The sequence below is a fragment of the Artemia sp. Qi Xiang Cuo genome, chromosome 17 (assembly GCF_049724085.1).
Source record: "Artemia sp. Qi Xiang Cuo chromosome 17, ASM4972408v1, whole genome shotgun sequence".
Lineage (NCBI taxonomy): Eukaryota > Metazoa > Arthropoda > Branchiopoda > Anostraca > Artemiidae > Artemia > Artemia sp. Qi Xiang Cuo.
Genome location: NC_142810.1, coordinates 10,670,147 through 10,688,033, shown reverse-complemented (window position 1 = coordinate 10,688,033; position 17,887 = coordinate 10,670,147). Strand labels below are relative to the sequence as shown.

Genomic DNA, 17,887 nt, shown 5'->3' with positions numbered 1-17,887 from the left:
AGAACTGCACTACTTCAGCCGTCATGTAATTTACTATTAGTCATGAGCCAAGGTGTGGAGAAAACACACAATGCTATTTCTGATTTTGTTGGTTTACATTATTCTTTGTGCTTATTTCTCATCAAGAGTAGGTTCTTAATTTGATCATACTATGATTTTCCCTGATCAGAAGCTTAAATTACCATCCCTGACTTATTCTTGCAATCAAGACTATGTAACAACAGCATACAGACTCCAGAATACTGATGACACCATTACTGACCTTTTTTCAACCAGATAATTCAAAGAGAACTTGTGGTCACACTAAAAAGCTTTTCCGAAAACGAGCAGACAACAGGCTGAGGAATTTTTTTTTCTCGAATAGACTGGTCAGTTTGAGGAACTCCCTTAATTAAAAAACAGCAACAGTTAATTATATACTTTTGTAAAATACCAGGTATGCACTATTTTGGCTAAAACCATTGCCAAAAAGTCAATGACGTGTAAAGAATCAGTGACACCCCTGTATGGAGTAAATTTTGAAATTTTTTATAGCAAAGCATAGGCTTTAAACGCGTTTACGACTTCCCCTAAAATAGGAACTGATCAGTAGAAACAAGATAAGATAAGATTTATTGCTGAAAAACGGCTATCACAAACCTAAAAGGACCGAATTCGCACTTTAGCGTCAAATAAAGCAAAAAAAGAACAACAAAAACAAACAATCAAACAACAACAAAAAGTTATAAAAAGGGTCAATGTCAAATACGTAAAAATGTTAAAAACAAATTAAACTCATAAAATTAGAAGGCCAATGTCAAGTCAGCGAAAATGCCAAAAAAGACGAAAACTCGTAAAATTAACAAGGGGATAAAGTAAAATTAAAACAAAAACATAAGTTAGTTTGTGACTAAAAAACATAAATAAAAAACCTCCTAATTTGCAAAATGGGCATTACAACTAATAACTATGAGGTAAAAAGTGACTGAGGGGGGGGGGGGCTGCGGAGATTCACTGATTGAAAATATCAACTATGTAAGGGATAAAAGTTCTTCTATGTCTTTCAGTGCAAACTTTTATTGGGGCAAGAAGGGAGATTTTTGTCGACACAGAACACAGGAGACGGGGTCGAAGGGGTGCATATTGACCAGGGAAAAGGGGAGTTGTTCGAGGGTTATGAAGGGCATTGTTAGCAAAACGCAAGGTAATTTTTGCTCTCCTTTCCATAAGGGTGACAAGATTAGCTCTCCTAAGAAGGAAAATATAAGGAACTTTACCCTCATTGAAGATAATTCTTAGGCATCTTTTTTGGACTGCCTCTATTCTGTCCAACAATTCAATGGAAATGCCAGGGTGCCAAATAGGACAGGCGTACTCAAGGGTTGGGCGTAAAAATGACAGGAAAATCCTAAAACAATGCAATTTACGGCATTTAAACTTTTAAAGGTGTTTCAAGAGGGAAATTGTAGCATTTGCATACTTTAAGATACCATTAATATTGCAACCCCATTTTAAGTCGTTTGAGATGGTAATGCCCAGTAATTTCATAGGGATAACCGACATTTCAGGGGGGATTGGGCGGGAGAAGCAAGGGGGAGTTGAAAGGAAACTAATAGTTAAGACCGTTCACTTTAAATTCGATTCCAAGATGTCTATTGGGTTGCTTTTTAAATGTTTGAAACATGTTTCTAAGACAGTTAGATCATCAACGAATTTCCATCGATCTGAAAAATAAACATCAAGGTTGTTTATCATTGTAAGAAATAAATTTGGACCTAAGAGGGTTCCTTGGGGCACACCATTATAAATTGGGAGGGGATCAGAATATACATTTAGGTATTTCACGACTTCCGTTCTAATAGAGAGGAAAGACGCAATTATTCTAATTAAACAAGGGTCATCTTGAAAGTCATTAGATAGCTTTTCTGAGTATATTGTGGTTGGTTAAATCAAAAGCTTTTTGCAAGTCAACTGCGATAACATTGATCCAGGTATTGGGTTTTTTAAGAGTGTTAGATATTGCGTCCATAAGGTGAACAAGATAGTGGGTGGTAGATGTAGAGAGTAGGTTTCCGAACTGTCTTTGGTCAACATTTGTGATTATCTTTATTTTTAACCACTCAGCTAAAATGCTTTCATATAACTTCGAAAAAACTGGAATAAGAGTAATGGGACGGACACCATCAAAATCGTGATTGTTATCTTTCTTTTTTACGGAGTAATAAAACCTAATTTCCAACAATTTAGAAATTTACCAGTAGATGTAATTTCATTAAAAAGTAAGGACAAAGGCTCTGAGGGATTGTCGGCAAATGCTTAAATTAGTACAATTGGGATGTCTAGTGGACATGTACTACACTTTTCAATGTTCTTAATTTTTGCCTCCAAACCGAGGGCGAAATAACAGGAAAACTGAGAGAGCCCAAATCATAAGGAGTGTCAAAAGAAAGGGGAGGGAGGTTCTGAACTATGGAAGAAAGAAACCTGTTCAGATCACTGGATGTAACTGAAGGGTCTTCTTGGAAATGGAAATCTATATTATTATGTGTTTTTCCGCAAATTTTCTTTATTCTATTATACCATTGTTTTGGTTTTGTAGAAAATAAATCCTGGACTTTGCATTTGCAAATTATGGGGATATTATTAAGTTGAGATTAAGTTGGAAACAATCTAGCTGCCCCTGCTGTAGAAGACACAGTTGCGGTTCCGACATTTCTTGTCTTGCACTAAGGGCAAAATCTTGATTGATCACTAAGGGCAAAATCCCTCTCCCCCTTATCTCCCACAAAATCTGCAGGCCAAATTTTAACAAAGTGCTTATTTATTAATACATTTATTTCCAATTTACTAATTCATTTTTATAAAATTTACCATTTAAATTATCTAATTATTTCAATTATTATTATTTAATTCTTTATTAGCTAATTCATTAATTAATTAATAATTTATTAATTATTTTCACTTATGAATTTCGCCCTCTACTTCATTTTGACAAAAATGAAATTTCAAAAATTTTAAAATGTTTAGAACCACTAGATTATTTATTTAAAATGTTATGCCCCTAACATTTCAGCCCATGGAGCAAATGCCCCTCTGTCCCCCGTCTAAGAAAATTGTAGTGCACCTTATGCAATGCTATAAATGATTAACTGACTACCATTACTGAAGCTGGCAGATACAAAATTTGTCCTATTTTTAGTAAGTGCAATTTAGGTAAGGCAATCATTTTCCAAATCCCCTATTGTGATATTGTACAAAAGGAATTACTTACGATAAAGACCTATGAAAAAAGAACATTTAAGCAATAATTTTTAATTGAAAGTTTAAATAAGAAACCAATTACAAATTTGACTTTAGGATTGGTAATTATGGCGAAAATTTTCTAGAAAAACCATAAAAATCATAGTTTATTACTGGTATGCCTTATACATCCAACCAGAATTGCTGCAAACGATCTATCCTTAAGTTTAGGGGAAATAAGGAACAAATTTAAAGCCTAATTTTGTGTACATTTTTTTCTTCTGAATTTTTGTCTATTTAGGTGTGTCACTATTTCTTTACTGGCAACTGGCCATTTGGCAACAGTTTCAATAAAAAGGACACCTTTGTTAAGGCCGTACCCAGGATTTTTTTTCGGCGGGGGGGGGGGAGGAGGGGGAGGGGAGGGGTTACTCAAAGATTTTTTTAGGGGGGGGGGGTATACACAAAAAAAGACTCAAAAACCCATAAAAAAAATTGTTTATATCCATTTTTGTTATGTTTTTACGAGCCAGACAAACATTTCAGGGGGGGGAGTCATACATCCCTAACCCCTCCCCCGGGGTATGGCCTTGACCGTTGGTCAGGAGAAGTTAAGGACGCCCTTGTTGTTACTACATTACATACAAACTAGACCACTTAATTTAGTTTTTTGCCAATTGAAAAGTGTCATATAGAGATATTGTCTCTTAGATAATATGAGTACTTATTTTTTTTTTTTTTTAATTGACACTGATAATAGTAAAACCATATAAACAAACCAGTGGTACAACCAGGGGGTTGAAGGCAAGGGGTCTGGCTGTTTTCAGGCACACCCTCTGAGAGGACAGCAAACTGAGTTTTTTTTTTTTTAAAGCTATATTTTGTTTACTTGTATTTGGGTTGTGATGGTGGGGGGATATGGAGCAAAAACCCAAAATTTTAAGCCGGATTAAATTTAAAAAAAATTACAGTGGACAGTTTCGCAATAAGTGAATTAATTCGTTTCGCTGTATTCACGTTTTGTGAAAAGAAAAAGGACTTGCTGCGGCTTGGTTATTTTGTTAATAATTGAATGCTATGCTGTTTTGGATGTAAGAAAACGGTGGAAAAAAAACGTCGCAGGCCTCCACGGTCCACTGGGCCACCCTGCAAAAGCAGTGATTGCCAACGTCATCCGTGGGCCTGCCCAATACAAGATAAGTCTCATTTTGGTTTTTCATTTGTAATTTTGGTTTTTCCATCTCACACTAATCATGACGTCTTTCAAGCAATTCGATCTTGCACTGGCGAAATTTGCAGGCTATCCATTGGGGCCTGTACGAATTCTGAAGATTAAGAAAAATGATGGAAAGCGAACGAACTATTTGATCTTTTTTTACGGGGATCATAACGAGCAAATTGTTTCTGAGAATAATCTTGTATCGTAAAAAGATAATATTCAAGAGGCTTCTACTAAAACTGCGAAGAATGTGAAACACGCTTTTGAGGAACTTGAGCGTTTTCCCGACATTTACAGGTCTATTTCAAAAGCATTTGCGGCACTAAAAGTACCGGATCAAATTGCCGCGCTGCCCGGTTCACAGTCTGCTTTATTTGCACGAATTTCCGCTACAGAACAGGAGCTAGAGAAAACTAGGGAATCTATAGTTACAGAGATAACTCGTCAGGTTTCTGCCAAGTATGGCTCGAGTGCGAAATCTGGTCTTAAAGATTCAGCTGAGACTATAATTAGCGAGTTATTTAAGTCTGTGTCACTAGAGTTCAACCCCATATTAGACCGTATCGAGCGTGAGTTAAAAATGTATAGAATGCAAACCCGTAGTCTGGAGAATTGAATTGAAAAATCGAAGTCAAGCTAGACAATATTGATCAAGAAAATATGTTGGACAGTCTTGTTTTCAACGGTCTGAAGCAAAAGCCAGGAGTTGACCTTAAAACGACTATGCTCAGTGTCCTTTCGACACGGATGGGTGTTACTGGTATATCTTCTGGTGAATTATCAAGTGTTTTCCGGTTTAGAATGAATGGGCCTCATACCACCAGTGACAAAGTTGCCCCAGTTTTAGTGCGATTTTTTTGTAAAGAAGTTGCTCGAAAAGTGTTCTTACAGAAGTCTAAACTAGCTGGGTCTGGAATCTTTGTGTCGGAATCAAACAGTTCGTGGTAACGAACTGTAAGTAAGGAGCGACCCAGCTCAATGGTAACCGAAACTCTAGAAAACGGGTTATTGATACCAATAGATATATCAAAAGAATCAGATTTCGATGCTGATTTCAAATATATAACTTTCATAAAGTTTAGAGCTACCCATCAAAAGTTACGCGCCTGATAAAATTTGGCTGATTTTCAAAAAAAGTGGGAAAGACCCCCTAAAAGTTATAGGACCTTACTGAAAATCACACCATAATATTCAGCGTATCAGAGAACCCTACTGTAGAGGTTTCAAGCTCCTATCTACAAAAATGTGGAATTTTACATTTTTTGCCAGAAGAAAGATCACGGATGCGTGTTTATTTGTTTGTTTGTTTGTTTTTTTTTTGTTTTTTTCCCAGGGGTGATCATATAGACCCAGTGGTCCTAGAATATCGTGGGAGGGCTCATTGGAACGGAAATTAAAAGTTCTAGTGCCCTTTTTAAGTGACCAAAAAAAATGGAGGGCAACTAGGCCCCCTCCCACGCTTATTTTTTTCCCAAAGTCACCTGATTAAAATTCAGAGATAGCCATTTTGTTCAGCATGGTCGAAAATATGATAAATATGTCTTTTAGGATGACTTAATCCCCCGAAGTTCCCAGAGAAAGGGCTAAAAGTTATGAACTTTACCCAATGTTAACATATAGTATTGGTTATTGGTAAGTATACAGAATTTTTCAGTAGGTTTTTTTTCTGTTTGGGGGTGGTATGGGGGGGTAGGGGGGTATGTGGGAGGATCTGTTAATGAAGGACGTTTTCATGGGGGTCGGGAACATTCACGGCCGGGGGCGCCGGACGTCCCCGCAGTATTTAGGGGTGCTGGGGCCGGCTACTACAAGTGACAGGAAGGATTTTTTGTGGAGGGGGGGGGGCTAGAGGCGGGGTTTACTCTGGAGAATATTTCCGTGGAGGATGTTTCTTTGGGGTAAGGGACATTTCTATGAAGGGGGCGCCGGATTTCCAAGCATTATTTAAAAAACGATCAGAAAATAAATAAAAAAAAACAAGTTTTTTCAACTGAAATATAAGAAGGAATATTAGAACTTAAAACGAACAGAAATTATAACGTATGTGAGGGGGTTCTCCCCCAAGTCAATACCTCGCTCTTTACGCTACAGTTTTTTTTTAGTGCTTTCAAAAGAGCTATCTATTCTATTTAAACGGCCTTTGTGATTCAGGGGTTTGTGAATCAAATTTTTGATTCACAAGTGGTATTGACTAAGGGGAGAACCCCTTCATATACGTAATAACATATACGTAATAAAAAAAACAATAAAAAACAAGCGATACGGCTCAATAGCAATCGAAACTTTTAAAAACGGAAGTTTGATGTCAATAAATGTATCAAAAGAATGTGTTTATAATGCTGATCCTAAATATATAAATTTTATTAAGTTTAGTATTACTCATCAAAGGCTACGAGCCTGAGAAAATTTACTCGATTTTTTAAAGAGGGGGAAACATCCCCTACAAGTGAAAGAATTTTAATGAAAATCACACCGTCAGATTCAGCGTATCAGAAAACCCTATTACATAGGTTTCAAGCTCATATCTGCAAAAATCTGCAACTTTGTATTTTTTGCCAGAAGAAAAATATACGAATATAGAAGTTAGTTACGTAAGTTAATTTGTAAAGACATCCATTTAGCAAAAGAAAAGTAAAATTTTTATGCAAATCAAAGCTGCATTAACTAAAAAACGATCAATAATTAAATAAAAAAAACGAGTTTTTTAAACTGAAAGTAAGGAGCGACATTAAAACTTAAAACGAACAGAAATTATTTCGTATATGAAAGGGGCTGTCCCCTCGTCAACGCCTCGCTCTTTACGCTAAAGTTTGACTCTGTCTCACAATTTTATTTTTTTAAACAATAAAAAAATTTAGCGTAAAGAGCGAGGCGTTGAGGAGGGGACAGCCCCTTTCATATACGGAATAATTTCTGTTCGTTTTAAGTTTTAATGTCGCTCCTTACTTTCAGTTTAAAAAACTTGTTTTTTTTATTTAATTCCTTACAAAGCGACGTAGCGACCTCCTAAATGCCGCAAGGGATCGCTTTGGTGTTAAAAATGTATGGACCGACCGGGGCAACATACTAGTGAGGCTGCCTGGTGAACCGTCTGCCCGGAATAAGATCCCTTGCTGAATGCGTTTTAATTAGTATTTGTGTAGTTTTCTGTCGTTTTTTCTTCTATGTACAGCTTTGTTGCCCTTTTTCTTTCTCTTTCTTTTTCGCGATTTTTTCATTCTTATTATTATTATTTGAAAAAAACTACGTTTTCTAAAGAGTTAAAGAGGCTGAGTCACAAGTTCGAACCTTATAACGTACAGGGATTAGGAGGTGCAGTTGGGGGGCTGCCGCCCCCAAACCCCCGCTTCCGTATATGAAAGGGGCTGTGCCCTCCTCAACGCCTCGCTCTTTACGCTAAAGTTTTTATTGTTTAAAAAAAGATTTGTGAGAAAGTCATACTTTAGCGTAAAGAGCGAGGCGAGAAGGTTATAAATGACCTATTGGGAAAAGGGGAGAGAAGCTCCACCCAATTCGCTGCTGATTCAAGGAGAAGCAGTGAGTGATGAAACGATTATTACTAATAAATTTGCTGAGTTCTTTTGAAGTATTGGTCAAAATATGCAGGCGGAAGGGTTAGTGAATTTTAATAATGGTTCCTTGGAGGACGAATTTTTGGATGAAAGAGGAATTGGAAATGAAATTGAATTTCAACCGTGTACTGGAGATGAAATTCTGAAGGTTGTGAAAACAATCAACTCGAATTCAGCAGGGACAGATGGAATTAATTTGAAGGCTTTTAAATCAGTGATGTGTTATTTCATACCATGTCTCGTCCACATAATCAATCTTTCCCTGGAAACTGGGGTATTCTCCGATGCGCTTAAAAGGGCAAATGTCATCCCCCTCCATAAAAGTGGGTCTAAACTAGATATCGAAAATTATAGACCTATATCAATCCTTCCCCTGTTTTCAAAAATATTTGAAAAAATTGTGCATAAAAGGCTATATGATTACCTTGCAAAAACAGGGATGTTAAGTGAAACTCAGTTCGGCTTTAGGAAAGGTCACTCGACGTCAGACGCCGTGCATTCTCTCTGTGATATTGTAAATAGATGCTTTGAACGTGGTGAAATCCCTTCGACTGTTTTTATTGATTTTAGAAAGGCGTTTGATACAGTGGATATTAAAATTTTACTCAAACGTCTACAGTCCCTTGGAGTTCGTGGTAATTATCTGAAATGGTTTGATAGTTTTTTAAGTGGAAGATCTATTCAAGTTGTTTTAAATGATGCATTTTCTTATCCCTAGCAAGTGAAGTGTGGTGTACCTCAGGGATCTGTCTTGGGACCACTTCTGTACCTTGTGTATGTTGATTCAATGCGTTTTTACTTACCGGAGTGTTTTATCACGACTTTCGCGGGTGATACTGCTTTAACTATGTCTATTCGAATGAATGATGATCTATTGTTGAAAGTAAATAGGGTTTTAAAGTCATTTTATGTATTTACAAGTTTGAGCCTTTTGTCAGTGAATGTTAAAAAAAACAAATTTTATGATTTTAGGAGAGTTGGTAAGCCTCTGAGTGTTGATGGAGAGATATTTTTTAATGGTAAGCCTTTGTCACAGGTGCATGAGGTACATTATTTGGGCTTCCAGCTTGATTGTAATTTGTCATGGAAGCACCACAGTGATTTTGTTGCAGCTAAAGTTGCTAGAGGTCTGGGAATTTTGCGTTGTTTGAAGCATTTTTTACCATTATCGGTTCTTTTATTATTGTATCATAGTATTGTTGCGCCTTATATTTCTTATGGTTGTGTCATTTGGTCTAGCAATTTTTATGCAAATTTCAAAAGAGTGCAGATTTTACAAAATAAAACAGTATGTCTTCTTGGGAATTATATAGAAAATGTGAATGATACCGCGTCATGTTTAAAAAAATTAAGAGTGCTTAACATTGGTCAGATTCACGATTACCAAGCTGCTATTTTTGCCTATAGATGTTGGAATGATGTATGTCCCCCAGTTTTTACAAATTTTTTTCGCGTAAATAGTTCACTCCACAGGTATGCAACTAGAGAGGCGGAAAATTTTACAGTTGAGTATCAAGACACCACAGGTGCAGGTTTCGGAATTCGGTATTTGGCTCCGGCTATTTGGAATGATTTCCCAGTTGGCGTTCGGGAAGCTGAACACATTGAGTCGTTTAAAGTAAAAATAAAAAATATTTATTGGGAGAGGGGAGATAATTTATTATTATTGTCATTATTATTATTAATGTCTCTTTTTCTTTTCTTTTTTTTTCTTCATAGATTTTGGTATTATTGGTTAAATGAGAGAGTGTTCAGGTCTTTTTTTTTTCTTTTTTTTTGTTAATGAAATTTGTAAAAGGTTGAGAATTAGAGGATTGCAGCCGTCTTTCATCAGGCTTTTTGAGCCTTCCCTGGGCGGTTGCTTGTATATAGTTTATTTTGTAATTAGTAGTAAATAAAGCAAGTCAAGCTTGATTTTAAGCTTATTAATGAATTTATAAGATTGAATGGTGCTTTATATGATCAAATTATAGGAATTCCTGTGGGTGGAAAAAGAACCCTTCCTAGGGTTGGTAGCACCCAGGGAAAAATTAATTACAGTCCCCCTTTCCGACTTTAATGTAAAAAAAAAGTCAAATCAAAGTGAAAAATCTGGCAAAGTTGGCAACCCCCTAGCCGTGATGTCCCCCAGCCACCACAGCAATGAGCAGCTTGTCCTGATCACCCCCCTTTGAACAGCTCTGGGCAGAAATTCCAGTCCATTTATAGCTGAATTGTTTTTTTTAGAAAATTAGAATATAATTAAATGATAAATGAGGATAACACATATAAGATTAAATATTCTGTCTCAATAAAATAAAAGATGTCTAGCTTATCTATAGGCTTTAGATTGTGATGAATTTCAAAATTTATTTCCCCACCTGAAATGATTCTTGAGCCTAGTTGTGGTACAGGTCTAGAGGACACATTTTGGATTTACATATTAATCTTAGTGAAAATAATAGATTAATTCGTAAACTATATTATACAATGGGTGATTCTAATTAAAAAAAACATAAATTTCCATATCCCACAAAGTAATGTTCACTCAAAAATCACCCACCCAGATTTTTATCCAATTATTTAGGCATGTGAGAATCTGCAGTAATTATATAGACTTTAAATGTAGATGTCAAATTTTAATCTACAAACTGAGCTTAAGAGGTTTCTCTATGAATACATTTACTTTGTAATTCAGAAAATTTACCTTTCAACAGAACGAACTTCTAAGTACATATGCAAAAATAATCAGATAATAATAAAATATTTGTTAATTATTTTTTTACTTTTCTATGATTTTGGTTTGCTCTCAAGATGTCATCAAACAGTTCGTGTTAACGAACTGTAAGTAAGGAGCAACCCAGCTCAATAGTAACCGAAACTCTAAAAAAGGAATTTTAATACCAATAGATACATCAAATGAATCATATTTTTATGCTTATTTCAAATATATAAGTTTAATCAAGTTTAGTCTTACCCATCAAAAATAATGTGCCTGAGAAAATTTGTCTTGTTTTTAAAAATAGGTGAAACAACCCCTAAAAGTCACGGAACTGTAATGAAAAATACACCATCACATTCAGCATATCAGAGAACCCTAATATATAAGTTTCAAGCTCCTATCTGCAAAAATTTGGAATTTTGTAATTTTTGCCAGAAGAAAGATCATGGATGCATCTTTATTTGTTTTTTTGTTTTTTTTTAATTTTCCCAGGGGTGATCGTATCGATCCAGTAGTCCCAGAATATCGTGAGAGGGCACATTCGAACGGAAATTAAAAGTTCTAGTGCCCTTTTTAAGTGACCAAAAAATCGGAGGGTAACTGGGCCCCCTTCCACACTCATTTTTTTCCCGAAGTCAGCCAATCAAAATTTTGAGATAGCCATTTTGTTCAGCATAGTCGAAAATCTAATTAATATGTCTTTGAGGATGACTTATTGCCCAGAGCTTCCAGGGGAAGGGCTGTAACTTATAAGCTGCCCATTGTTTACATATAGTGTTAGTTATTGGGAAGTATACAGGCATTTTCAGGAGGAATTTTTTCTGGTGTGGGGGGGGGGGGTCGGATTAGGGGTTACGGGGAGAATCTTTCCATGGAGGATGTTTCCTTGGGGGAAGGGATACTTATATGGCGGCAGATTTCCCAGCATTATTTAAAAGACAATCAGAAATTAAATAAAAAAACAAGTTTTTTTTCAACTGAAAGTAAGGAGCAACATTAAAACTTAAAACGAACAGAAATGATTTACGTATATGAGGGGTTTCTCCCCCTAGTCAATACCTCGCTCTTTACACTAAAGTTCAAATTCTGTTTGAATCACAAACCCCTGAATCACAAAGGCCGGTTAATTAGAATAGATAGCACTTTTGAAAGTACAGAACTCCCTAATATACGTAATAAAAACATACGAATATAGCAATTCGTTACGTAAGTTCATTCGTAAATTACGTCAGAACAAAATTTCGAGAAAGCCATTTAGCTAAAAAAAAGGAAAATTAATATGCGAATTTCGTTTTAATTATTCATGTTTGGTGAGCCAAAATCAAAGCTGCATTAACTCAAAAACGTTCAGAAATTAAATAAAAAAAAAAAAATTTTTCTAACTGAAAGTAAGGAGCGACATTAAAACTTAAAACGAACAGAAATTATTCCGTATATGAAAGGGGTTGTCCCCTCCTCAACGCCTCGCTCTTTACGCTAAAGTTTGACTCTGTCTCACAACTTTATTTTTTTAAACAATAACAAACTTTAGCGTAAAGAGCGAGGTGTTGAGGAGGGGACAGCCCCTTTCATATAAGGAATAATTTCTGTTCTTTTTAAGTTTTAATGTCAGTCCTTACTTTCAGTTAAAAAAAATTGTTTTTTTTTATTTAATTTCTTTAAAGTATTCATGTAGACTTGCGAAAACTTAAGCCTTGCAATGGTTCCATAAGACACAATTTTTTTCTGTTTTAAGCCCTGTCAAAACAAGTGTCCAGTTTACTTTTTTGTTTTCCCTATGCATTACTTTGCTCTTAACAAGGATAAATTTAATCTACTTTTGTATTTATGCTATTTGAAGCTCCAGATAGTTATACTAATATGTATGTATGGCAAGAGGTTCACATATCATAGGGATATTATATTAAATATCATATGGAAGACATGCCACTTTGCCTAGGTCAGGAATCAATAGAAACACATAAGGGCTAGTGGAATTGCTCTAATGAGCCCTGGGTGATGGTGCTTTATAATATATTTATCATAATTATTTAATAATGGAATAACTAATTTGATTTGAAGTGCTTTTTGTTTTAGAGTTAATGATACCTTACAATTACTAATTACAACTTTGCATGTCTATACATTCTTCTTTTGAGAAACTTTTACCATTGAAAACAATGGTACTATCAAAACTTCCAATGTAAGAAAACAGGTCGTTTTTGTTTCTAACAGTTTATTGCTTTTAATCCATTGCATTTATTTGGAAAAAGCTTTGAATGGCAAATCAAATGTTTTGTTTATTTTTCAACTTGTGTCTTAGTCAAACATTTGACAAATTTACCCAAGAATTGCTTCTGACCATTAATTTAGGAGTTCTCTGTCATTATTGGAGCTTTGGAAGATATCTAGCAGCAAGACCACAACATATTCTACAAATTCTTTAAGCAAAATTCCTTTGACTCTGAATAGGCCTTTTGATGTGTATGTCTGCAGCCTTTTATGAAGGTTTTCTGTAGCAATTTGTACACCTACGTTTTGAATCTTGTATCAGGATATTATAGAGTATAGACTTATAGAGTCTAGGGTATAGATATTATAGATTATAGATTTATAGAGTACAGATATTATAGAGCATAGATTTATGGAGAATAGATATTATAGAGTATATATTATAACCTGATTTTGTTATAGCAGAGTATTCCAGTTAACTTTAAACTTTTGTCCTTAAAGTTTGTCAACTAAATCTCTTTGTATGAAAAATTCAATATCATTTTGATTTATTTCAAGCTTTCTATTTGATTACAATGCACCTCCTTATGTAATTGAATTATTAAGTCAGGCTATCAAAGCTAGCAATAGGACTTCTGTGAATGCTAAATAACAATATCAGTGATAAAACCTAAGATAGGATTTAGGAACATTACTCTCAGTGACAAAAGCCGAAAAAGAACATTATTTAATAATTAAAAATGCAGATTTCAGGAAATGTTAGTTTTAAGCTATGTAATTAAACAATGTACAATAGATTATTACTTTTTGGATACAATTTCAATCTGGAACAACTACAATCCCTTCAGATTGTAGCTGAAATTACTTCTATGGTAGCATTAGTAATGCGATACACTTACATTTTGGTCAAATGGCATAAAATTAGTGGATAGGTCTGTTGTATTAAGCTTCTCCTTTTTATATACTTTTTCCCTATTTCATTTAATTAATGAAGAATATAAAACCATTTTCTATATTTTTTCTCTGGCTTACTACATGACATGGAATTTTCATTCACCCAGCTCTGCTAATTTCTATTAACTATCCAGAAAAATTTAATCCAGAAATTGATTTTTCATTTAAATATACATTTTTTAATTCTTTAAAAACTTGTATATCAGGATTTACTAAAGGTAAATCCTGATAGGACATTTTGCTATGGTCTCATTTGTACTCTTGCTCTATTTCTGTAAATTTTATTTTGAGTTTGTTGAAGGCCATTGCCTTTTGGAGGTCTAGTGTTATTCATTTAAACCAAACATAATAAGCTTTACCATGGGTGCCCATAAGCTGAATTCCAGGGGGGCAAACCTCATCTAATTGGCACTTTTAATGCTATATAAGAGAGATCTCAGAACAAAAATATAAAAATAAGGCAGCATCATTCAGCCAGGGGGGCTGGAGCCCCCCCCATATGGGCGCCCATGAGCTTTACAAAGCTTGTTGCACTAGGTGTTTTGACACTAAAAACCACAATTAAAAAACAACACTAAAACATTCTTTATGATAACATAACTAGCTGCAAGAATAACTAATGTCACAAGAGTTTTCCTCAAAACAAGTCACAATTAGACCCAGTACCAAACTCTGCCCAGGCTAATTGACCATTGAAAAACTGCACTAAGATAATTGTAACTGTGTCTGGTGGTAATACATTTCAAGTCTTCTGTATATGGCTGGAAAAGGAATTTGGCCTATTTTTTCTTTGGACATGGTAGATATATATATATATGTATATATATATATATATATATATATATATATATATATATATATATATATATATATATATATATATATATATATATATATATATATATATATATATATATATATATATATATATATATATATATATATATATATATATATATATATATATATATATATATATATATATATATATATATATATATATATATATATATATATATATATATATATATATATATATATATATTATATATATGAGTACTGACTGCTGGATTTAGTTCATATTTCAATAACTTGTCTTCAGTATGACTTCTTCTGAAGCAAACAAATCATAGTAAAATTCATATTTTTTAGATTCAGCAGAATTCCAGTTATGTGATTTCTAGGGTTTCTAATTCAACTGCAAACTAGCCTACCCTTCTCTCTCTTCTACTGCCTGGATATTAGTCTTGGGCTATATACAACATTGTTTTATGTGCTTATTTTTCACCAAGATTCAATTTACACCCCCAACCAAGGGCATAATTTCCTATGGGGCAGGGGGGCAACTGCCCCTCCCAGACCTTGGTTTGCCCCCTTCCCCCAGCGTAAATTTAGTTTCTTCCAAGATCTTGTCAAGACTAAGATAAACCTATATAATCCAAGCTTTAACAGAAACATATGAGTTTTTCTGGTAAATATTTACCTTTATAGTACTATAAAGTAACTTGCCCTCACCCCAGGATTACACCACTGCTGCCAAATTATCATTATTTGAACATAAAAAACATATTATTAGTTTTTAGGTATATTCTAAGGCTATATCTATGCATTAGGGGGGAGTGGAAAACAGTTATGGGATGTAGTTAAAATAGAAGCAATTTAGAAGTCAAATTAATATTTTTGTTTTTTAGAAATGATGTAGCCTAGGCCTAAGAAGCTGTTATTAGGCCTATAGTGTTTAGGTAAAAAAAAAGGCATAGATAGGGGGAGTATACCCAATTGATAATATCTAAAAATTTCTATTCTATAGAATGTAAAAATAATATCCAACCACACTTAGTTATTGCCAAAATTATCCAACTAATTAGCTATCTGAAAAATCCTTTTAAGCAAATAAGAAATTATCCAACTAGGACAATAACTAAAATTTTAAAGAAAAATAGTTTTATCTTTTTAGCCAAATACAATAAAGCATAAGAGCCAACTTAATATTTTTAACTAAGTGGATAATACTTTAACTTAATGCTTCTGATATATATCTAACTAGACAGATAAGTAAATTCTTCATACAAACTAGTGATAGCCTAATATCCAACTAGTCAGACAATTTTTTCTCTTAGACATAGCATGAACGTCTAATTTGGTGGGTATATCAGAAGATCTAAGACTCAGCATTATCCACCTAGTTAGATATTCGTGCTGTGCCTAAGAGAAACGATTTCTCTGGCTAGTTGGATATTATCCCAAAACTGCATAGACTAATGGAATTTACTTAGGCTATCCTCCTAGTTGGATATATATCAGGAGTGTTCAGACTAGGTATTATCCACCTAGTTAGATGTTCATGCTGTGCCTAAGAGAAAAAAATTATCTGGCTAGTTGGATATTAAACCCAAACTGCTTAGAGAATCTTTTTATCTGCCTAGTTGGATGTTTATCAGAAATGCTAGGGAACATTATTATCCAACTAGGTATATAGCTATTGTCTCTGACTAAGAGTAGCCTAACAATTTATCTGGCTAGTTGGATATTATCCCAAAACTGCATAGCCTAATAGAATTTACTATCCTCCTAGTTGGATATATAGACAATCCTATCAGAAATGTTAAGACTTGGTATTATCCACCTAGTTAGATGTTCATGCTGTGCCAAAGAGAAACAATTTATCTGGCTAGTTGGATATAAACCCCAAACTGCTGAGAGAATCTTCTTATCTGCCTAGTTGGATATATATCAGAAACTCTAAGTATCATTATTATCCAACTAGCCTAGGTAGATATTTTCTCTGCCTAAGAGTATCAATTTATCTTGCTAGTTGGATATAAACCCCAAAATGCTGAGAGAATCTTATTATCTGCCTAGTTTGAGATATACCAGAAAAACTAAGAAACACTATTATCAATCTCGGTAGATATTCTCGATGCCTAAGAGAATCAATTTATCTGGCTAGTTGGATATAAACCCCAAACTGCTTAGAGAATCTTCTTATCTGCCTAGTTGGATATATATCAGAAATGCTGAGCTAAATTATATCCAACTAGGTAGATATTCTGTATATTGCATAGACAGTCAAATATTCAGCTAGGTAGGTAAAGGTGTAAGAGTCTCAAAAATGTTATTATCTGTCTAGCTTGATATATTATCTTGATACTAAGTGTAGTTGGATATTATTTTTACATTCTATAGAATGAAATTTTTTTAAGAATATCCATTGGGCACCTTCCTGCCTAGGCTATAGGCTAGTCTAAGTGTACTATCTACAAAATAGCCTACCCTTAATATGGAGTTCAATGTGGCAACTCTCTGGTCAGACTTCCAAAGTTCAAGCATTTCTAGCTTTGTTTTTCTGATATAAACATAAAATTCATCCAGACTTATTTGAGATTTAGTCTGATTTGAGAGTGGTTCAGGAATTTTCTCAAGTCCTTCTAACTGTTTCAGCCTTAAGGCTATCTTTTCTTTCATAGTCTTTTGTTCGGGGAATGATTCAACCTGTAGCTTAAAAGCAGCAACAGTTTGATGCATTAGTTCATCCCACTGATGGGCATTGGAAATAGGAGTAGAAAAATCTAAGTCTACATGGCTAGAGTCCAACAATAAGGCACTCAAGGGGTCAAGGCCTTCCAGCGCTTCATTTAATATATTTGGTGATGCATGATACATTTTCAAACTGTTATGATGGTATATAAAACACTAGCAAATGCATTAGGCTGTAGCCTATTGGTATCCAATATCAAACAAGCACGCACTTAAAATTCAAAAATATCGCCTTAAGACTTTTGAAGGGCCTTGCATAGCATTCCATTAGAAAGTGTCTTGTAGGAAAAACTACCGTAAGAAAACGAAAAATATTTAATCTAACTGGAGAGTTAGTTAAAATTAATTTTTTTATATAATTAACTTTTATTTTCCTTTCCATTTGACTTTCTAATAGCTCGTCATTTCGTTAATAATGACAGAACAAGTGTAGACACGACCTCGTATCTTTTAATAGGTAGCGCCAAACCCGGC

At 34.4% G+C, this 17,887-nt stretch overlaps 1 protein-coding gene across 2 annotated transcripts in view; it reads right to left on the bottom strand.

Moving 5' to 3' along the window:
* The window catches only part of LOC148941878 (VPS35 endosomal protein-sorting factor-like), an 86,344-nt gene extending 68,696 nt beyond the window's left edge, over nucleotides 1-17,648 (bottom strand). Inside the window, exon 1 of one of the 2 annotated variants that reach the window (XM_089102845.1) lies at nucleotides 17,150-17,648. In XM_089102845.1, coding sequence (XP_088958971.1) covers nucleotides 17,150-17,539 — 390 coding nt within the window. In that variant the 5' untranslated portion in view covers nucleotides 17,540-17,648. The remainder of the gene's footprint in view (nucleotides 1-17,149) is intronic. The other variant, XM_089102844.1, reaches the window with a different exon arrangement.
* Between the last annotated feature and the right edge of the window lie 239 nt (nucleotides 17,649-17,887).